The 23,995-nt window shown below is 40.2% G+C and overlaps 1 protein-coding gene across 1 annotated transcript in view; it reads right to left on the minus strand.

Moving 5' to 3' along the window:
* ZNF451 (zinc finger protein 451) overlaps window positions 1-23,995 on the minus strand; it is an 82,974-nt gene that overhangs the window by 9,312 nt on the left and 49,667 nt on the right. Inside the window, 6 exon segments of the mRNA XM_047794401.1 lie at window positions 4,359-4,427; window positions 13,497-13,683; window positions 14,562-14,692; window positions 16,004-16,147; window positions 18,195-19,409; window positions 19,412-19,782. Coding sequence (XP_047650357.1) covers window positions 4,359-4,427; window positions 13,497-13,683; window positions 14,562-14,692; window positions 16,004-16,147; window positions 18,195-19,409; window positions 19,412-19,782 — 2,117 coding nt within the window.

The raw sequence follows: 23,995 nt of genomic DNA on the forward strand, positions 1-23,995 counted from the left end.
TAGACACTGAACTTACTAAACAAAGACTTTAAACCAACTGTCTTAAATATATATGTTCTGGAGTTCCCATCGTGGCGCAGCGGAAATGAATCCGAGTAGGAACCTTGAGGTTGCAGGTTCGATCCCTGGCCTCACTCAGTGGGTTAAGGATCCAGCATTGCCATGAAATGTGGTGTAGGCCGAAGACGCAGCTTGGATTTGGTGTTGCTGTGGCTCTGGCATAGGCCGGCGGCTGTAGCTCTGATTAGACCCCAAGTCTGGGAACCTTCATATGCTGCAGGTGCAGCCCTAAAGACAAAAGACAAAATATATATATATGTATATATATATATATATATATATATATATATACACGTATATATATATGTATATATATACGTATATATATACATACGTATATATATATGTATATATATACATACGTATATATATATGTATATATATATATATACATATATATATATGTATATATATATATATATATACTTAAGAGCTAGAGTAAACCATGGTCAAAGAACTAAAGGAAACTAGGAAAACAACATATGAACAAAATGTGAATGTCAATAAAGAAAAATTATGGAAAGCCACCAAATACAAATTCTAGAGCTGAAAAGTACAATCAAAATGAAAAATTAATTTCATGAGATTAACAAATTTAAACAGACCAAAAAAAAAAAGGCAAACTTGAAGACAGGACAATTTATCTTGTTTGATAAATTTATCTCATTTGATAAAGAACAGAAAGAAAACTGGAGAAAAGTAAGCAGAGCCTAAGAGACATATGGGATACCATCAGATGGACTAAGATACATATTATAGGGTCACAGAAAGAGAAGAAAGGTGCAAAAAAGGGAGTTCCCTTGGGGCACAACAAGTTAAGGACCTGGCGTTGTCACTGAAGCAGCCTGGGTCACTGCTGTGGCACAGGTTCAATATCTTGCCCAGGAATTTCCACATGCCAAGGGCGTGGCCAAAAATAAAATAAAAGTGTTATTTAAACTTTCTGAGTTTTGCTATCAGGTCTGGACTAGAACATCACCTTGCTTCCACAGTGCAGGTCAACAAAACCAACCAAAATTCTCCCAGCCAAATGGCCTCTATCTTAATTTCCTTTATTCAGTTATAGGGAGATGGATCCTGCTAACTCTAATGTTTTAAGTTTATCTATTCAGCAGTCATTTAGTGCCAAACGCTGTGCTAGGTGTGTTGAAATAAAGACAAATGAAACATGAACCTCCTCCCTAAGGAGCTCAGAGTCTGGTGAGGATGAGAGATGCACACAAAACAACGTTTCAATCAGAGGGGGGCATATACATTTGGTCACACACATCTCAGATTTCCTGGGTAAGCCAGGAGCCCACAAAACTGCCAAGGCTTCCCAAGTGTGGTTATTTAAAAGTTATAATTTTGTCTGGAACTTTCCATGGATAACAAACAAAGGCTGCAAAATCTGAACGACTTAGATACTCCATGGTGTTTATCTTTTCGTGGCCTTGATAAGCACCTTAGCTGGCAGTTTGTTTAAATCTCACAAAAGTTCTTTCTTCTGTTTAATTCGTCATTACGTGGCTGCTAAGCACGGGCTAGACCTTGTAAGACCATGTTGGGAAAAGAGGGTGGTCAGAAAACTTGTTTCCAATTAGGCTGTAGATTTACTGCCAACTTTGTTTAATCAGTTAATTTTTACCATAAGAGCAAAAGATTGGAGTTTTCTACCTCACTAAATGGAAGACTCAATTCCACCGCCAGACTTAAATTTCCCACTATGCTTCTGGTCAGACTGACTGCATTCTAGGTGAGTACAAGAATGCACAGAAGCACAGCAGGGGCCATTCTGTTAGTGACTGTTCTGCCACGCTGCCCTCCCTCTTCACACATCCACACTCTCAAATCTCCACCAACAAATTCCACACTGGAATGTATCCAAAGACTCCTTCTGTTGACCTAAAATGTCAGAGATGCCAACATAAGAATTTCAACTTCTCCACTGAGGCTACAAGTACTTTCTAAAATTCACTGTTTCATTTTCCCCCATGGTTAGTAAAAAAAAAAAAAAAAATCTGTTATTAAAAAAAAAAGTAAAAACCACAACCCAATGGTGGTACAGCCAGTAAATGATCTGATATAAGTAATAAAAAAGTTCTCCTTAACATATGGAAAGAAACAGCTTTTCTCTTAAGAAGAGAGGAAAAAGCTAATTTATAGAAAAAGCCCATTAATATACAGATATAAGTGCTTCCTTTCCACTGCATAATTTAAATATCCCTAATTTAATACTACTAAAAATAAAGTAAAATTAGGAAACTAAAATCTTCTCCTAGCCCTGTGGACAGGATCCTTTCCCTGCAAAGGCCCAAAAATAATTATTTTAGGCTTGGTTGTGGGACAGGGAGGATCTAAACTGTTTATATCATGAACGCTCCCCTTGCTCCAGCAGTGTGCAAGCGGCAGCACAGACAGTACCTAAACAACAGGGTGCAGCGAGGCTCCAACAAAACCTATTTACAAACCAAACAGTGGACTGGCTGATTCCTCTTCTAGCCCCTAAATCATCTCACATGGGAAAATGCAAATTATCCTTTATATGAGAGGACAGAAGACAAGAGAAGTCTCCTATATGTTGGTGTGAATGTAAACTGGTGCAACCATTACGGAGGACAGCATGGAGGTTCCTTAAAAAAAACCAAACATAGGAGTTCCTGATGTGGCACAGTGTTTTAAGAATCCAACTGCAGTGGCTCGGGTCGCTGAAAAGGTGTGAGTTTGATCCCCAGAATGGTGCAGTGGGTTAAAAGATCTGTCATTGCCACAGCTGTGGCTTGAATTCAATCCCTGACCCAGGAATTTCCATATGATGAGGGTATGGACATAAAACAAACAAAAACTGAATAGAGGAATTCCCTGGTAGCTCAGTGGATTAAGAATCTGGCATTGTCAGTGCAATGGCTGGGGTGGCTGCTGTGGCACAGGTACAATCCGTGGCCTGGGAACTTCCACATGCCACGGGTGTAGCCAAAAAAACCAAATAAGAAAAACAAACAATTAAATATAGAACTACCATATGATCCAGCAATTCCGCTCCCGGGCACATATCCAGAGAAAACCATAATTTGAAAAGCTACATGCACCCCCAATGTTCACTGAAGCACTATATACAAAAGTCAAGACATAGAAGCAACTTAATACCCATAGACCAAGGAATGGATAAAGAAGATGTGGTACATATATGCAATGGAATACAACTCAATCATAAAAAAGAACAAAGCATGCTTTTTGCAGCAACATGGATGGAAATTATCATTCTAAGTTAGATAAAGATCATATGGTATCACTTATATGTAGAATTAAAAAGGGGGGGGGATCCCATTGTGGCTCAGAGGAAACCAACTCAACTAGTATCCATGAGGATGCAGGATTGACCCCTGGTCCCTCTCAGTGGGTTAAGGATCCAGCATTACCCTGAGCTGCGGTGTAGGTTGGATCTGGCATTGTTGTGGCTGTGGCTGTGGCTGGCAGCTGCAGCTCCAATTCTACCCTTAGCCTGGAAACTTCCATATGCCGCACCTGCAGCCCTAAAAAGCAAAGAAGGTAGAAATGAACTTATTTATAAAGCAGAACCAAACTCCCAGATTTTGAAATCAAACTTAATGGTTACCAAAGGGGAAACTGCGGTGGCGGAGGGTGGAGGGTGGGAGAGTGGATAAATTAGGAGGTTGGGATTAAAGCATACACACGTCTATATGTTAAATAGGTAGCTAACTAACAAGGACCTACTCTATAGCACAGGAAAATCTGTTCAGCATTGTGTAATAACCCATATGGGGTAAGAATTGGAAAAAGAATGGATATATATATATATATAAAACTGATCCACTTTGCTATCTATATACCTGAAACTAATATAACACTGAAAGTCAACCATACTCCAATAAAATTTTAAAAACGAAAAAGAACAACTTAATGGGGAGTTCCTGTCGTGGTGCAGTGGTTAACGAATCCGACTAGGAACCATGAGGTTGAGGGTTTGATCCCTGCCCTTGCTCAGTGGGTTAAGGATCTGGCGTTGCCGTGAGTTGTGGTGTAGGTTGCTGACGCAGCTTGGATCCCGCGTTGCTGTGGCTCTGGCGTAGGCCGGCGGCTACACCTCTGATTCAGCCCCTAGCCTGGAACCTCCATATGCCGCGGGAACGGCCCAAGAAATAGCAAAAAAGACAAAAAAAAAAAAGAAAAAGAACAACTTAAGAAAAAAAAAACCCTCAGGGATAGAAGAGAGTAGGAAGAAGAAGTAAGAGAGGGAGAAATTAAAAACACATACAGATACAGTCAGGTTGGGAAAGGATGAAACTCCATTATGTTACCTTCTGTGGATCTGAATTCTTCTCCCATTGAAGTACTTTTGATACCCAGGTTATCATCACTGTCACATTCTGTAAGGCAGAATCAATAAATGCAAATGTACTTCTGAAAAAGTTATTGTGCCATAATTTACGTAGCCTAAGACAATATTATTTTCAATGACTTCTCCCCACCCGAGCTTACTAATTACAATCCATCAGTATTACACAACTTTCCCTACAGGTTTGGCTTTTTAAAATCTTACCAAATAATAATACTTAAATCAAGAAAAAATTTTAAATGAATGAAGTAGGCAATTCAATTTTAGCTTCATATTCAAAAAATTATTTGAAAAAGTTCTTGTAGCATGTTGAAAAAATACACAATTCTAGCACTTAAAAAAAAACTACAAATTTCATAAAGCTGGTATGTTTATTTGGACCTCACAAATAAACTGTTTATTCTATTTTATTTTTTTGTTTGGGTTTTTTTGGCCGCACCCATGTCATTTGGAGGTTCCAGGGCCAGGGATCGAACCTGTGCTACGGCAGTGTCACCACCAGATCCTGTTACCTGCTGCATCACAAGGGAACTATTCCAATGTATAATTTCCATGAAATCATTTTAATTTTTTTTTAAAGTGGGACAGATAAAATTTTGCATTTTGAAAATCACATGCATTCATGTCTATAGAGACCATAGGTTTATATTAACTTTGCCTCTGCATGGTACAAACTCACTTGATGTCTTATATGCTTTGTAATGAAAGACCTAAGGCTCTGAAATAATGACACAACTGACTAGGTGTGACAAGTCACTTAAAATTTGAACATGGTTCCATTGGGGACCCAGTATTTGTCTTATCACTTAAACCTTTAAATAAATTTCTATCAGAGTGACTGAATCAGGATTTAAACACCTTAACACAAATTATATGGACATACTTGCTTATGTGAAAATACGTAAAAACTTAAAATACGCACTTCAAAAATTAAAGATATCATTGGGTTTTTTCTTTTTTTCGTCTTTTTAGGGCCATACCCGAGGCATATGGAGGTTCCCAGGCTAGGGGTCCAATCGGAGCTGTAGCTGCCAGCCTATACCAGAGCCCCAGCAACGTGGGATCCGAGCCGCATCTGCGACCTTCACCACAGCTCACGGCAACACCAGATCCTTAACCCACTGAGCAAGGGCAGGGATCGAACCCTCAACCTCTTGGAGGCTAGTCGGGCTTGTTAACTGCTGGGCCAGGATGGGAACTCCTATCATTGTTTATAAATAACTATATTTCTCTTATATTACTCTGCTATAAAAATCTACTACAAGTAACCTTTCACCACGGCAGCAAAGAAACCACTATTGCAGCAAAAAAACAAACAAACAAAAAAACCCCAAACTACTGCTCTTTTGATTATCTGTTATATACATCTACCACTTCAAATCTTTCAAGCTGTGGTGAAATATTCACAATTTGAAGAACAAAAAACTAAGTCTTAAGACATTAGGAACAAAGAGAAATACCCAGGGTTTCTGTTATTACAATTCAAAGTCAAGGCCAGTCAAAAATAGCATGTTGTAACTGGCCTAAACAATTCATCTCTGCATCAAGGCCTAAGGCAAAACTGCAGGTTTAAATTATAAGGATTAGCTTGACATCAGGTTGTAAAGATTTTAAAAGGTTTCCTTTGGACTTCCATGTGACTCACAACATAACTACTTGGCATTGCTTCTACAGTGGCTGTGGCTCGACCTCTAGCTTGGAAACCTCCATGTGCCACAGGTGTGGCCACTTGTTTTGTTTTTTTTTTTTAAAAAGGTTTCCTTTGCCTCCAACGGCCCCACCTGCAGAAGAGAGAAAATCATGAATATTCTTCCCTATTTTCATTAACTTGCACAGAATTAACAATATCTTATAGATATTTAGGATGGGGGCCCAAAGCAACAATCTACATGCTCTCATTAACAGGTTGAGCAAACAGCAGGCATCAACTATTTTATGCAGTGCCTGTTCAGCAGGATATGGTACCACTTCAATCATCTACACTTTCGAGTATGGGTGAACTATTCTTATGTTCAATTTTTAAGATGACTTTATTTATTTATTGCTTTTTTAGGGCTGCACCTGCAGCATATGGAAATTCCCAGGCTAGGGGGTGAATCGGAGCTGCACCTACCAGCCTAAACCACAGCCACAGCAACACAGGATCTGAGCCGAGTACGCAATCTACATCACAGCTCACGGCAACCCTGGATACTTAACCCGTTGAGTGAGACCAGGGATGGAACCTGAAACCTCATGGATACTAGTTGGGTTCGTTTCCACTGAGCCACAACAGGAACTCCATGTTCATCCTTGTACTGCCTAAAAAAAATTCTAGGAAAGCTCATACTTTACATAAAACTAGAAGGAAGATGCTTAATTACTGAAGAACTAAAAACAACTGAATACACAAACTGTGTCTTTAAAAGGAAAATCTTGCATAAATCAAATCAATATTCTTGAAACTAACCTATAAGATATGGTCAAGTTCTATTATATAAACAGATCATTAAGAGTGCAGAGAATTTACTATATAAGCAATCGTGGTCACTAATTAAACAGCGGAATATGGCAACTCAGAAATTGAGTCCTCAAGTTGTGACTGAGGTAGGTGCAATAATCCAACAGTCTGGAAAGTAATAAAAGCAAACAAACAAAACAATTAACCTGTCCTGTCAGGGCAGCACAGTTATTTTATCTCACAGAGAGTGGCCTACAAGATGGAGCAAGGTCACAAGGGTATATAAAAAATGGTGCAGGTGTGGTGGCCTTAATTCAGCACATGCCCACCCCAAAGACTACTCTTCCACAGGCAGAAGGAAAGAAAATGGGGCAGCTTGCTTTGCCTCCAAGACAGAAGATCCTAGGGAACCTTCTTAGGCAACGCTTGACCATTCACTTTATAAAGTACCAGAACCCACAATCAAACCTCTTTTTCTTAAAAAACAAAAAGGACCTTCCTAAATATAAAAAAAAAACATACAAAAACAAACAAACAAAAAAATCCCTCTCATATTTGGCATCTGCACACACTGCAATATTGTCAGACTGACAGAACATATCCCAGCATCTTCATTCTTCAAGGACATGGTAAGAGCCAAAAATGCACACTGGGTTCTCTATACCAGAAAGTCAGGTCAGTGTGTCAGTGAAAGCTTCCACCCTCGCAGGTGACACTGATAAAGAGAAAAACACTCGCTGTGTGACCCCAGGCAGCTACTTTAACCTTCCTGGACCTATGGCCCTCATTGTGTAGCAAAGAGGATTAAACAACATGTGTTAGAAGTTTTTGTAACATGTTTAAACATCTTCAAACACCACACATATAAAGCAGATAGCACCGTGGCTGGCTATGCACAACAGGCCTCAATAAAAGTTCCCTTTCTTCTTCTTGGAAACAACATTTAAGTGACAAGTGAAAACTGCATCTTTGAAACATGAGGCTTAGTTAGAATGAACACATATTTGTGAATAAAATGTAAAAGATTTAAAAGAAGAAAGTCTAGGAGTTCCTGCTGTGACCCAATGGGATCAGCAGTATTGCTGCAGCACTGGGATTAGATCACCAGACTGGTATAGTGGGTTAAAGAGCCAGTGTTGCTGCAGCTGCAGCTTAGTTTAAAAAGTTGGCTTGGATCTGATCCCTGACCCAGGAACTCCATATGCTGCAGGGCGGCCAAAATAGAAAAGAAAAGGAAAAGTCTACATGGCTCCTCTGATTAGGATCAATAGAAAAGATCCATATATCTTGGCAAATTTTTATTTTTTAATTTTTAATTTTTTAACTTTATTTTTGGCTGCACCCACAGCATGGCAGTGACAATGCTGGGTCCTCACCCTGCTGAGCCACAGGGGAATTCCTTGGCAAATTTTTAAAAAGTAAAAATGAGTACAAAATAAAATAGAATTGAAGAAGGATAAGGAGCCAAGGGTGTCAATTAAGAACAGATCAATATTTTTACATATCTCTAAACGGATTTACACATATATCATAGCTATTACCAAAATGCTGGTGCTGGTCCTGGAACCCTGATGCATAAAAGTAGTAGGAGTTTTCAGGGCAAAAACCATGACACATTCAAATCTCAAACTTAGTCTACAGGCTCACCCTGCAACAACAGAGGGTAACTGATTTACCCTAACCAAGTCAGAGACCTAAAGTTCCAGCCCCTACCAAGCAAAGATGTAAGACCTTACAGCCAAATGACTGGACATTCTTATACAGAACCAGCAACTTCCAAATGCCTCTATTTCTAATGAGATAAGTATCTCCTGAAGAAACTTTCAATTCATTGAAAAACTGGCCAAGAAAAGTATAAGCTACCATGTGATCACTCACTCTCCTGACAGTATTCAACAGACTCCTCCTGTTTACAGAGGAGGAACAGAGCCATTCACTGGTCCTAATAGTGGAATGTTTTGAAAAGTTAGGATAAGCTGGAGTTCCTGTTATGGCTCAGTGAAAACAAATCTGACTAGCATCCATGAAGATGCAGGTTCGATCCCTGGCCTCGCTCAGTGGGTTAAGGATCTAGCGTTGCCGTGAGCTGTGGTGTAAGTCGCAGACACGGCTCGGATCCCGCATGGCTGCAGCTGTGGTGTAGGCTGGCGGCTAAAATTTCAGTCCAACCCCTAGCTTGGGAACCTACATATGCTACCAGTGCAGCCCTAAAAAGAGAAAAACAAACAAAAAAGAAGTTCAAACTTGTATCATTTGTCTATGCTATGGCAGAGCTTTTTAGAACCTGAAAAACATCACACTGCTTCTAAAATGATAAATGAAAGAACCTTCGACTGTATGTTACTTATAGTATGAATTTTTGTCACATCCTAAAGATAAGACAGTTCTGTTGGTTGGCTGTTTGGTTACTAGGAGACTTGAAACTACAGATCCCCTGAAATTTGCATGTGATGTTGTATACACATGTCCTTTATGGGGTAAAGATTTTGTCAGATTCTTAAAAGGGTCCATTGACTCTTACCCCAAACCACACTGCCTTAAAATAACTGATAGTCAAATCTGGGGCCGGAACACTGAGCTAATTAAGCTAGATGAAAAGAGTTATCCTGGTAACCATGTGATAACTAAAATTACCCTACAGGTCCAAAGAGAGCTGCAGTATTTGTGGACCTTGAGAGTTTTCTCAGTCCAAACACATATTAATTACTGTTTCTTAATAAAAACTATTACTCTACTGGTCACAAAGTCATTTGTTAGGAAAGGTGAAGGGAAAAAGTTATAAGAAAGTTACTGTTGTTTGATTTTCTTATTTTAAGGTTTATTATTAGGTAATTTGATTCCTTTCAGTTTTCCATGAAGAAAAAAATTTGTCTTAAACTGTCTGAATTATGATTCACCATTTTTTTTTTTTTTTTTGCTTTTTAGGGCCCCACCCTCGACATATTGGAGATTCCCAGGCTAGGGTTCCAATTGGAGCTATAGCTGCTGGCCCACCACAGCCACAGCAACACCAGATCCAAGCCGTGTCTGCAACCTACACCGCAGCTCACAGCAATGCCGGATCCTTAACCCACTGAGTGAAGCCAGGGATCAAACCCGCAACCTCATAGTTTCTAGTTGGATTTGTTTCTGCTGTGCCACGACTGGAACTCCATGATTCACCATATATATATATATATTTTTAAAAGTTTAGAGTTAAAAAAGCATCTTTAAACTTAGACCTAAATAAAAAGTGTCCTAAGGACTATACTTTTTGGAGTTCCTGCTATGGTGCACCAGGTTTAGAATATGGTACTGCCCGGCTGTGACAAGGTTGCAGCTGCAGCTCAGATTTGATCCCTGGCCTGGGCACTTCCATATGCAGTGTGTATGGCCAAAACAAATATAAAAGACTACACTTTTTTGCTGCTTAATTTTTAATAATTTTCATTACTTTTAAACTGCAGTGGCTATACAGCACATGAAAAGATGGTCAGTATCACTAACCATTAGAGAAACGGAAACCAAAACCAAAATGAGATACTACTTTGCACCCATTAGGATGGCTAATATCAAAAACAAACAGGAGTTCCCATTGTGGTGCAGTGGTTAACAAATCCAACTAGGAACCATGAGGTTTCGGGTTAGATCCCTGCCCTTGCTCAGTGGGTTAAGGATCCGGCATTGCCGTGAGATGTGGTGTAGGTTGCAGATGCGGTTCGGATACTGCATTGCTGTGGCTCTGGTGTAGGCCAGCAGCTACAGCTCTGATTTGACCCCTAGCCTGGGAATCTCCATATGCCATGGGAGCGGTCCTAGAAATAGCAAAAAGACAAAACAAACAAACAAAGTCAGAAAATAACAAGTGTTGGCAAGAATGTAGAAAAACTGGAACCATTGTGCACTATTGGTGGGAATGTAAAATGTATAGTCCATGTGGAAAGTCATATGGCGGTTTCTCAAAAAATTAAAAACAGTATTACCACATAATGCAGCAGTTCCACTTCTGGGTATATACTCCTAAGAACTGAAAGGATGGTCTTGAAGAGATATTTGTACACCCATGCTCAACAGCTAAAGCATGGCTGCAATCCCAATGTCTGCTAATGGGATAAATGGATAATTAAGCAAAAGGGGGCACATACATGTACATGGGTATACAATGGACTATTACTCAGCCTTAGAAAGGAAGCTCTGACAGAGGCTACAACATGGATGAACCTGGGGACATTATGCTCAGTGACCTAAGCCAGGCACAAAAACATAAAGCTTGTATGACTTCAGTTACACAAAGTACTTAGATTAGTCAAATTTATAGACAGGAAACAGAATGGTGGTTGCCAGGGGCTGGGGAAAAGGGGATGGGGAGTTAGTGTTTAATGGGTATGGAGTTTGTTTTGCAAAATGAAAATAATTTGGGGATGGATGGTGGTGATGGCTGCACAACAATGTAAATGCAGTTAATACCACTCAACTGTATACTTCAGAATGCTGGGAGTTCCCTTCGTGGCTCAGTGGTTAACGAACCCGACTAGGATCCATGAGGATGTGGGTTCAATACCTGGCCTCGATCAGTGGGTTAAAGATTGCCGTGAGCTGTGGTGCAGGTTGCAGACATGGCTCAGATCCCAAGTTGCTGTGGCAGAGGCCACAGCTGTAGCTACAATCCGACCCCTAGCCTGGGAACTTCTATAGGCCACAAGTGCAGCCCTAAAAAGGGGGAAAAAAAAAAAAAGAATGTGTTAGGATGGTAAATCTCACGTATATTTTGCCACAATTAAAAAAAAAGAGAAACTAAAAAAACATATACTGGTTCGTGCTCGCATTTTTTTTTACAGCTGTCATAATTAACAATGGCTGCTACTTAATATCTTCATTCAGTGTTTCCTATGCTATGCCAGACAATACACATATCACTAACTCCTAGAACCGTATAGATACGAGAAGTAAGGCTCAGGAAAAGCTGAATAACTTGCCTGAATTCACACAGCTAGGAGCAAAGTGAGCATCAAAGCCCACACCCTGCAATGTATAATCTCTACTTCACAAAAACTCAGAATAAAGTACACATGTGCCCCCAAAGAGCAGCAAGTTCAAAAGAACACTGATTATGAATGAGTGATTTTTTTAAAAAAATACCTAGATCATAAGAGATATTCAGTATATAACAGAATCCCATATCTTACCTCCAACCCTATTATACCCATGCAGACCTGCTCATGTGCAGCTCTCATTCCAAGTAAAGTTGAAAGAAAGGCAAATCCATAACAAGTTTCACATTCTTAATTACAAAAGAAATGCTCCTCAAAGCAACAGCACAGGAGAAAGACAAGGGGGTTGGCCTAGGTGGCAAAGGTAAAAATTTAAATAATTTACAAGATATTACGTAGATGTTAAGGATCTGGGAAAGGTTGGTTAAAGAGTGGAAGAAAAAGAGGTTTAAAAAGCCAAAGGTAGAAAAAGCAAATGAATGAAAACAAAAATGACAGAATAGGAAGATAGAATTCAGTACTAAAGCATGACCATACATATGCTGATTTTCCTTTAAAGAGCACAGTTGTGCCAGTGGCTTAATGATCTGCAGAAGTATACTGATCCCCTGCAATAAGCAATTAGAGCAAAATTTTTCAGAACAGATTTTCAACCAAAATGTGGTTCTAGGTATTCCCATTACAGCACAGCGGTTTAAGAACTCGACTTGTATCCACAAGGATGCGGGTTCGACCCCTGGCTTCGCTCAGTGGGTTCAAGTATCCAGCACTGTGGTGAGCTGTGCAGGTTGCAAGATGAGGTTCAGATCTTGTGTTGCTGTGGCTGCAGTATAGCCTGGCAGCTGCAGCTCTGATTCAACCCCTATCCCAGGAACGTCCACATGTCACACGTGCAGCCCTAAAGATTAAAAAAAAAAAAAAAAAATTGGCTCTAAATACACTGAAAGAATAAAACTGCTGAGAGAGTAGACTTGGAAAATTTAAAGGCATGCAATAAAAATTCCAAAAAGTAGTCAGTTTTTCATTGAGGTCATTTATCAATACCTTCAAATCCTATTCATGGCTGCAAGTTATTAGGATGTTTAAAAATTACTTTTATTCTCTTCTACTCTCATCTATTTCAGAAATTATGAGAAAAACCATCAGAATCCGTGGAATTACCCCTATTCTTAAATCCTGGTTAGTGCACGTCTCTTCACTGAACAACCTAATAGGAAGGCAGAGAAGAGTAAGGAGGGCCTGGTGCCCAGCCCTTCAAGGCCATAAAGATCCCTCAGGGCTTCACTATGTTACCGTCAAGCCCAATCCTGAAAAGCTGTCTTTTTTCTGGTTTTTCCTATAAGCACTTTGCCTTTGAAAAACTAAAGAATTTTAGAAACAAAATGATTATCTAAACCCTGAGCTTTGCAAAACTGTACTAACATGTTTCAAATCCTAAGTATGTTATATCATATAAACGAATATAAATTTTATCCATTAGATTAAAAAAGGCTCCAGAAAATTATGTATTCATTCTCCCTCTAATACACTAAAGATGAACGTAAGAAAAAAAAACAAACAAGGTTCGAAGTGCGGGCGCATGGCGGTTAGTGAGCAGGCAGCAGGGCACTAGCGGACAGCAGTTTATTGGTCTCTCAGCAGTGAGGCCTCCTCCTCTTGGGCGGGTGGCCCCGTGTCTGCAGCTGCGTACCTTTGGTGGTATCAGATATGCTATTTAACAAGGCACACATCATGTCTCCCTCTAAGTGGTGAGGGTTCAGTATATGTGCTGGCCTCTGAGTCTTCTTAAATTGATTCTCTAGCTCCAGAAAACCTTGATCTCCAGAGAGAATGGTGAAAGGAATTTGCTTGGGCAGTTGTTCGTCGAGACGGCCAGCCTGAGTGGAACAAGGGGCATATGTTGATACAAATCAGCATGTGAGCTTCCAGCCAAGTTTCATCTAATTCAGAATGACCTCACACCTAGAAAGGTGTACAGCTTGCTCCCTTACTCCCACCAAAGTACGACATAAAGATCTTGTGCATAAATGACATATACCACATTTAACCAAATATAAAGTGCTGTGATTGCAGGATAAGCTATTTTTATGTACCACTAAGAATGGGAAAAAAAAAAAAAAAGCCAGAAGAGTCAAAAAAGGAGGCCCCCACATCAAGGTGGAGCATGAAAAGGGCTCCACACTCCACCTAAAGGGTAACTACGAACAGAATCTGCCATTGAGAAAACGGAGGCCAAGTAATTGGCATGACTCAATCTTAACACTGGCTGGATGGAAAAAGAAACTATCCTGTGGTTTCAAACGCCCCAGCAGTCAACAAGTTTCAGGGTACATTCATGATATCAGTGTAACACGTAAGCCCCCAAGCAGGCAGTTTCTCCAGGTGACTGGCAGAGCCAGAAACAAATGCAAATTCCCTCCGGGCCAACAGTTGATTGTTAGGGTGCCTCCCAGTCTCAGAGATGTTACAGTGTCAAAGTGTCTCTGCATCAAGCAGGGTCATCTCCACATCATTCACTCAGTAATAGCTGAGGGTCCACTATGAGTAGCTGAGACTCTGCTAGGGAACTGGGGGTGAAGCAGTAAACATTCGCTATGGGTTCCTGCCCTCCACAGTCACAAGCGGAACCTGATGCAAATGCTTTTATACCAATACAGCACTGGAAATGAATCTACGGTGTCATTTTGATTCAAGCGGAGAAAAATCCAAATGGGTCCTAGAGTCACATTAGATTCTGAATAAAACAATGACTCACATGCATACAAATGGCAAAATCAGCAGCATCTTTTCTTTTACTACAGCGAGGATGAAGGAAGAAGCATCCAATTCTGTTCAGATAATTATAGATCTTGCAGTTGATGGGAGGCTTCCAGTTGGTGTTTCCTCCTGTAATTTTTAGGAAAGGCATAAAGAAAAGTCAAAAAGGAGAAAAAGAACAGAACACTTGATACAACTGAAAATTCTGTAAGGATAAACAAATGCTAAAACAATGTTTCTAGAGGGAAAGACCAGATCAGAAGGCAGGACAAGGCAGTCCTAGCGCAGGGATCAGCAAGAAAGAAGACCCCGAGTCTGCCTAGTCATCTGAAAACTCACAGGGATGTGAAGCCGAATCAAAGTAATGTGCGTGAAACTTCCCTGAATGGCATTATTCACAAACATATCACAGCTGCTTGGTGGACACAAACAATGAACCTAAGGAAAGCTGGACTTACCAAGAGGCTGTACTGTCATCCAGGTCAGCATGTTCCCATCCCAAATCCCAAGCCTCTTTATATGCTGTTTCCTGCCTAACATGACAGGCGTACCTTTGCAATATTGTGTTTTTTACATGTTGAAGGTTTGAGGCAACCCTGCACTAAGCATTTATTGGTGTCATTTTCCAAAAACATTTGCTCACTTTGTGTCACATTCTGGTAGTATCTGCAATACTGCAAAATTTTTCATTATTATTATATCTGTTATCATGATCATTGATGCTACTATTATTATATCTGTTACCATGATCATTGATGTTACTACTGTCATTTTCCAAAAGCATTTGCTCACTTTGTGTCATATTCTGGTAATATCTGCAATACTGTGAAATTTTTCATCATTATTATATCTGTTATCATGATTGTTGATGTTACTATTGTAACTGTTTAGATAAGAGTACATGGGGACATGAATTCGATCCCTGGCTTTGCTCAGTGGGCTGGAGATCCAGCATTGCCATGAGCTGTGGTGTAGGTTGCAGAAGAGGCTCGGATCCCATGTTGCTATGGCTGTGGCTGTGGCTGGCAGCTGCAGCTCCGACTGGACCCCTAGCCTGGGAACTTCCATATGCCAGAGATTCAGCACTAAAAAGAAAAAAATGAAATGTCAACAGAAAAATATTCTAGCAGAGTAACCATAATGCAAAGTGACAACATATCTAATTATGTTCTTATCTTCTATTCAGAAAGGTTCAAGAGTAGTCCTATTAAAGCAAATCATAACTACAGTCAATATCCGTAGTAAACCATAATGGAAAAAAATATAAAGAACGTATGTACACACACATGTATATGTATAAGCGAATCACTTTGCTATATAGCAGAAATTAACACAACACTGTAAATCAACTATACATCAATTAAAAAAAAAAAAAAGGAAATCATATTCTAAGGGGAAAAGAGGGGAGGTTATCTCTAATGCTTCCCTTATTAACCATACCTTGAAAGCCCCAAATAAAGGTTCCTTGGTTAAGATGCCCTGGTAGATGACCAAAAAAGTTGGACCAGTTATCAAAGTCTACAAAGACGATGTGAGTCATGGTTCGCAGGTAATCCAAATCTGGAAGCTCAACATCTTCTTCACCTGAGAAGAGAGAACCACTTGTATGAGTTTGATAAGAATCAGCTAAAAGCATCTGCCAGCTTAATATTAACCTTGCATGTTATTTATTTCTAGCTAAATCATTTCGAGAAATCCAAGTATGTACATGACGTAGTATATTTATATCAGCTAAAAATATTTTGAATATTTCAAAAATGATTATCCTTTCTACAAATAAGTGGCAATGGTCCTAAGGCTTTCTTTGAAAGTCATTTTTAAAAACATTAGTGTACTGGGAGATATAGAAGATCAAGTTTTAAAGCTAAATAATTAAAAATTTGCTCCATCCATCCAAATAAAATTTCAAAGTTACCTGCTAAGAACTTTCTCCCCTGAGAGTATGTCTTCCTTTCCTAATCTGGATTCATTCATGGCATCCTCCAGCTCTGTGCTCACACACCCAGTGGGAGCAGTGTGGAGCACCTCCCACCACAGATGCGCTTCCTGGGTCCCTTCCAGGGCTTTCGCCCTCCACCATCCCTACCTCTTTTCCTCCCCCCTCTCCCTTCTTTCTTAGCTCTTCACCTTGACAAGGCCTTAAGTTTCTAGTGGTAGCAAATCAATCTCCAAATGTTTAAATTATGTTATGAATGCCTAGTTTCTACTCCACCTAATAGAGGCCGCTCAAGTACACTCCCGCCAAACCTCACATTTCCAAACCGCCCAGCTTATCTCTTCTTAAAATACTCAGTAAGTGTAGATTTAGATACTACAATGACCTCCTACCAACAGACCATCACAAATTCCCCAAAATGGAGTTCCCTTTGTGGCTCAGCGGAAATGAATCTAACTAGTTACTATGAGGATGCAGGTTCAATCCCTGGCCTCACTCAGTGTAAGTATCCACCGTTGCCCTGAGTTGCGGTGTAGGTCACAGATGCAGCTCAGATCTGGTGTGGCTGTGGCTGTGGAGTAGGCCGGCTACAGCTCCCATTTGATCCCTAGCCTAGGAACTTCCATATGCTGTGGGTGTGGCCCTAAAAAGACCAAAAAAAAAAAAAAAAAATCCCCATAAGTAATCGGAAGAGCAAAAGAAAAACAAGAGAACATAAAACAGCGTGACTACTGTTTCAAAGAATGGGTCAGTGGTAGGTCATTTAATCCCTTCTCACACAAAACAGGCTGTGACCAAAGGTGATGCTGAGCCCCACATATGCTACAGAGCAAGCCTATGAAAGTTCCGTAGGTCATAAACATATTTTATTAGCCAAAAATTTCATGTATCTTCATTCTTTCACTCTATTATCATGTAACTTTTGAAGAGTTAATATTTATTTAAAAGTATATATACTTAAAATTATACTCTGAAGAAAATAATTCTATTTCTAAACAAAATGAAGACACTGCACTCTTCTAGACTTCCTTAATCTTATCACAGAAAAAGAAAAGTCTAGAGTGAGCACAAACAAGGACAGCCATACCTCAGTGTTCTCCTCTAAACTCTTCTCTTTTTTGGCCACACCCATGGCACATAATAGTTCCCGGGACAGGGATGGAACCCTAGTCACAGCAGTGACAACTACAAGTCCCCAGCCACTAGGCCACCAAGGAAACTCCCTACAACTCTAACTCTAAATTCTATTTTAACTATAAGTAAAAGCCCTGTGCCCCCCCCCAAAAAAAATTTACAATCTTAAAGTGACCTTTAAGTTTTCTCACACTTGCAGAATAATGCCAAAACAGAAACAAAAATAATTCGTTTCATTTATCTTTTCACTGAACCTAAATCTAAATGACAGTAATATGGAGAAGTTTCAAATCTGACTTTCACAAAGACCATGTATTTCCCTCATCTTTCAAAATTCCATGCTTTTTGGAAAAGATAATGTTAACAGATATTCCTGTCCCGTTGAGTTTAGGGAGTGACTGAACCAAGGGGCTACAGCCCCTTGGTTGTATACAGCCCCTACCAAGTACATCGCTGACCACTGTGTCATCCCTCTCAGTTTTCACAGAAAGGATGCCCACTGCCCGCGAACTTCCATGCCCACTCGTGAAATAGCACAGCATCAGAGCTGCCCAGCCGTACCCACGCTCTGGCAGCTGAGGTCCTTCTCCACCCTCTTCTCCGGGTCTGGGGTTGTGGGACAGCTCGCTGCCTGTCTAGGCTTCCCCTCAGCTCGGGAGGAGCTGGTAGCTGTGGAGGGCAGGCCCGCTCGGGCGGCCCTGGGCTGCTGCAGGAAGCAGTGTTTCCAGTGGAAGTGCTGCTGGGCTCTGTCCGGGTCCTGGAAGGTTTTGGTGCAGCTGCCGCACTTGACTGTGAAAGGCGTCGCCCCCTCGGCAGACCTACACTCTCCGTGCGCCAGACCCACGTGCGCAAGCAAGTCGGCGGCACTCTGCGCGGTGGCCGAGCAGGAGCTGCATCGGAACCAGAGTCTGCCTGTGGCCAGCAGGGCCTGGAGGCACCTGCCGTGATCCTCCCTGCGGTTGACTCTGCAGACGTAGCTCTCACGGCAGCCGCACGTTAGCAGGGGGCTGGTCTCTGTTACTGGAAAGTCACTCTCAGTTTTAATGGAATTTTCCTTTTTCTCTGACACAAACACATAATCTAGGCTGTGGTGCTCCTTATAGTGACTCAAAAACGCTTCCTCCACATTGAAGGTCAGGTCGCAAAGCCCACAGAAGTACTTAAGCTTCATCTCGCCATCATGCTCATCTTGGCAATGTCGGGATAGCGTCTCCACCTTGTGAAACGTCTTCCTGCAGTGGGCACAGCTGTATCTGTGAAACTGGTGACTCGCCAGAGACGTGCAGTGCTGTTGGACACATTCCTGGGAGTCGAACATATCTTCACAAATTCGGCACTGCCACCTACCCTTTGGAGGGCTGCTGGCCGGGGAATGATCAATAACACTGACAGCTGAAGGACACTCCGCAGTCACGTCACTCGCCACGGTTGCAGAAGATGACGGCCGGGCTTTACCCTCCAGCTCATCCGTCTCATAAAAATACCTGTGTCCCCTGTGGAACTCAGTCACGTGGGCCATTATAGTCTCCTTCCTGCTCAGCTCCTTTTTGCACATCCGACACCAGAACAGAAAGTTATTTAAGTGCGCCCCTCCATGAATTCGGCTCATATGTAAACGGATGACCCCCGAGTCCTCGCACACCTTCCCACAGACCACGCACTTGTAACACATGGTGTTTGCAGCGAACACGTGCTTTTCTACTGCATCTTCACTAGCAAACTGCTGATGGCATTCACAAAACCAGGTTTTAACAACTGCTTTTTCCTTCTGAACAAAACCACAGCTCCATGGCTTTTATCTCCTAAGTTCATCTTCTTTTTTGGAATGGTGCTGCAATCTTGGGAGCCAGATTCTCGAACAGACAGATTTCTTTTCAATGATGAAAACTCTGACTGATCTTGCAAAAGGTGCAAGTCAGAAGGAGGTCTGTTCCTTTCACTGCTGTGGCAGTAAAGTAAGACTGACTCTTCCATTGAGTTAATGGCTCGAACTTTGTGTCCTGAAGTCTGCCTATGAGTCTGGGTGCTGGCTTCATCCACAAAGACATGGCTACAAAGTGGACAATACCCTCTTAATTTGAATTTCTCTGCCACCTGAGCAATGCTCTTCTCAGCAACAGCTACGGGACCAGCATTTCGACAACGAACTCTACATTGGATAAAAAAAATAAATTTGTAAGTATTTTCTGAATGAAATACCTCTGCTTTTTATCACAGAATTATAAACAATGTATACTTAAGCACTAAAAATTACTTTTCAATAAAAATGCAGATGACAGAATAATATTCCATCATCTCAAAATACCTCAACATTACCTACATGTTGTGTATCCACATGCCAAAGGATAAAACTAGAATGAAAAGATTAAAAAAAATTCAGAGTTCCCATTGTAGCTCAGTGGTAATGAACCCAACTAGTATCCATGAGGGTGCGGGTTCGATCCCTGGTCTGGCTCAGTTAAGGATCTGGCATTGCTGTGATCTGAGGTGTAGGCTGCAGACAGGCTCGGATCCCATGTTGCTGTGGCTGTGGTGCAGCCTGCAGCTGCAGCTGCAGCTCCAATTTGACCCCTAGCCCAAGAATCTCCATATGTCATGAGTACAGCCCTAAATTAAAAATAAATAAATATTTTTTTTTAAAGATTAAAAAATTCAGATAAACTTCAGAAAACTGAAATCAACATCAAACGCACTGACAGGAACCTTATGAGACAAGCAAATAATTAACTTCTCTATGTTCGGAGGAACACTATGTAAGATACTCAACAAGCTGGCTACTTTTATACTAAAGAACCAAGCTCAATCAAGATCACACACTATTCCTAACATTTACTCAAAGTAAGTCAACTTCTCTAGAAGAAAATAGAACAACTGTGCTTCAACTGTCTTCCCCTCACTAAACTCTAGAGAACAGACATACTACCATGGTATATTTGTAATATATTTTAAAAGTGGGAAATTTTACAAAATATGGTTTCTAATTATAGTGGAATTAAATTGGAAACAAGAAATAATAATAAAAATCCTTAAATATTTGGAAATTAAATCCCTACATCTTTATAAGTGAAATAACACATTTCTAATAAATCTATGGGTCAAAGAAACCAAAAGATAAAAGGTAAAACATTTTTAACTGAGTAAAAATGAAAATAATTTATCAAAATCTGAGGGATGCAGGTAAAACAATACTTAGGGGAAATTCATGTTTATTTAGAAAAAGAAGGTCCAAAGTCAATCTAAGCCTCTACTTTAAGAAGCTAGAAAAATAAGCAAATTAAACTTAAGGTTTAAAGAGCAGAACTCAACAAAATAAAAAATGGGCAGACAGAGAGAAGCATCAAAATCAAATGCTTGGGAATTCTTGCTGTGGCAAGGCAGAAATTAATCCTACTAGTATCCATGAGGATGCGGGTTCGATCCCTGGCCTTGATCAGTGGGTTGGGGATCTGCCAATGTTGCCATGAGCTGTGGTGTGGGTCACAGATGTAGCTCGGATCCCAAGGTGTTATGGCTGTGATGTAGGCTGGCAGCTCTGTTTCAACCCTTAGCCTGGGAACCTGCACATACCGTGGGTGTGGCCCTAAGAATCAAAAAAAAAAAAAAAAAAATCAAATGCCGTTTTTCTAAAAATCCCATTAAAACTTGAGATAGATTATAGAAATATAGAAGCTAAAAAAAAATTTTAAGCTAAATTTTTTAAAATTGAAGAAATTAAATAAATTTCTGAGGCAAGAATAAGCAACTGTTGGAGTTCCTGTTGTGGTGCAGCGGAAACGAGCCTGACTAGGAACCATTAGGTTGTGGGATCAATCCCTGGCCTCGCTCAGTGGGTTAAGGATCTGTTGTTGCTGTGACTGTGGTATAGGCCGGCAGCTGTAGCTCCAATTAGACCCCAGCTTAGGAAGCTCTATATGCCACAAGTGCGGCCCTAAAAAGCAAAAAAAAAAGAATAAGCAAATGTTTCTCAGACTGGACAGAGAAAGCATAACTATAAAAGTAAAAAAAAAATTATATTTAATGAGATTTAAAGCTTCTGCTTATCAAAAGATGTAATTAACACCATATATTAAGAACTCCAACCCACTAAAGGCAAACAATCCATTTTTAAAATCGGCAAAAGACCTAAATAGACATTTCCAAACAAAGACAAATGAATAGCCCATAAGCAAGTGCATGAAAAATCAGTGAATGTCACTGTTTATCAGGGAAATCCACAATGAGACACTCAAAAGAATAACTAAAATGAAAAAAGACTGGCAACCGGAAGCCCCGGCAAGGATGCACAGGATCTGTTTCTCTCAGACCTTGCCAATAGGAAGGTACTCCATACAAACACTTTGGAAAAATGTCTAGTAATTTCTTATAAAACTAAATAGACACCTACTCTTTGACCCAGCAATTCCACTCCTAGATATTCACCTAAGAGAAATGAAAATGTGTCTATAAAAAGACCTGTGGCTTTATTCATAATAAACATGAGAATGAATAAACTGCTACAGAATACTACTCAAATACAAAGGAACAATGCACTGAACAATATGGATGAACCTCACAGATATTATGACAAATAGATAAGTGCATATTATACTGAATCCATTTAAATAAAGTTCTAGGGAGTTCCCATCATGGCACAGCAGAAATGAATCAGACTAGAACCATGAGGTTTTGGGTTAGATCCCTGGCCTTGCTCAGTGGGTTAAGGATCTGGGGTTGCCATGAGCTGTGGTGTAGGTCGCAGATGTGGCTGGGATCTGGCGTAAGCCAGCAGCTGTAGCTCCAATTTGACCCCCTAGCCCTGGAACCTCCATATGCCGCAAGTGTGGGCCTAAAAAGCAAAATAAATAAATTAATTAGTTAAATTAAAAATTTAAAAAAAATTAAATAAAGTTCTAAAAACCAATGTAAGGTGGAAAAAAGATCTGAATAGATTGGGTGGGAGGGTGGGAAATGACTGGGAAGGGACACAATAGATAAAAGGGTTAACAGAAGAATCTAGTTGTCAAAATCATAAAGGTTAAGATCTATATACTTTAACAGAGCGAAACTGTATCTCAAAAACAAAGAACTTTAAAACACAACTAAGGTCGGTAAATAGCACACAGATATAAAATAAGAATGGCAGTGTTCATTATAATTAAAGCTGGGAACATGGGTAAGCTGAGGTTCATTATACTATTCTGTTGAATTTCATACAGTTGAAATTTTCCACGAAAAAAATTCAGAATAAAAATAAAAGGCAGAACCAAGATTTGAACTCATGAATTATAAGTTAGAACCAGAACTGTTAACATCAGTAACTATGCTGAGTATATACAGTTACTACATTCAAAGAACATATTTTACTTGAAGGTTTGTGAAAATAACTGTTCTACTTAAACAAATGTAACCATATCACTTAGTAGATAGAAACTTTTAATGTATTTTAAAGAAATAACAGGAAAAAAAAATACCTAGGAGACAGAGCATGTAAATGCAAAGTACAGAATTTGGATTACGATTGCAACAAACCAAATGTAAAATTTGATAATCGACTAGGCATTTGATGACATTAAAAAACTATTAGAGGAGTTCCCGTCGTGGCGCAGTGGTTAACGAATCCAACTAGGAACCATGAGGTTGCGGGTTCGGTCCCTGCCCTTGCTCAGTGGGTTAAGGATCCGGCGTTGCCACGAGCCGTGGTGTAGGTTGCAGATGCGGCTCGGATCCCACGTTGCTGTGGCTCTGGTGTAGGCCGGCGGCTACAGCTCCGATTCGACCCCTAGCCTGGGAACCTCCATATGCCGCGGGAGCGGCCCAAGAAATAGCAACAACAAAAAAGACCAAAAAAAAAAAAAAAACTACTAGAATTTTAAGGTATGATTAATGGGATTAGAGTCATTTTTCTTTACAAAGAGTCCCCTCTCTATATATACAATATGTATTATATATATACACAAATAATATGCCAAGATTTGCTTCAAAATAAGAACTTGCAGGGGTAAGAAGATAAATGAAACACACAACTGTTACGTGTTGGTAACTATTGAACCTGGTGAAAGGTACACTGGGGTTCATTATACCATTCTCTTTACTTTTATATATGGCTTGATAATTTCCATTGTAAAGACAAAAAAATCATACCCAATGATTTAATAAATTCAGCCTTTCATTAAAATTTGATTTGGCTCATTTGTGATACTCTCTATTCTGGCTGACTCAAAGCCAAGGTTCTATTTTAACCCTCTCCTCCCCTATGCACACCCCTCAACAAAACACAGAAAATAAATGCACAACTCAGAGGAGTGTTAGCTTGTTTCACATTCACAGCAACACCAACATATCCACTTCTCCTTCAACTCTTACTTCTCTCATGCTAAATTTGG

This window comes from Phacochoerus africanus, chromosome 9, assembly GCF_016906955.1.
Source record: "Phacochoerus africanus isolate WHEZ1 chromosome 9, ROS_Pafr_v1, whole genome shotgun sequence".
Classification (NCBI taxonomy): Eukaryota; Metazoa; Chordata; class Mammalia; order Artiodactyla; family Suidae; genus Phacochoerus; species Phacochoerus africanus.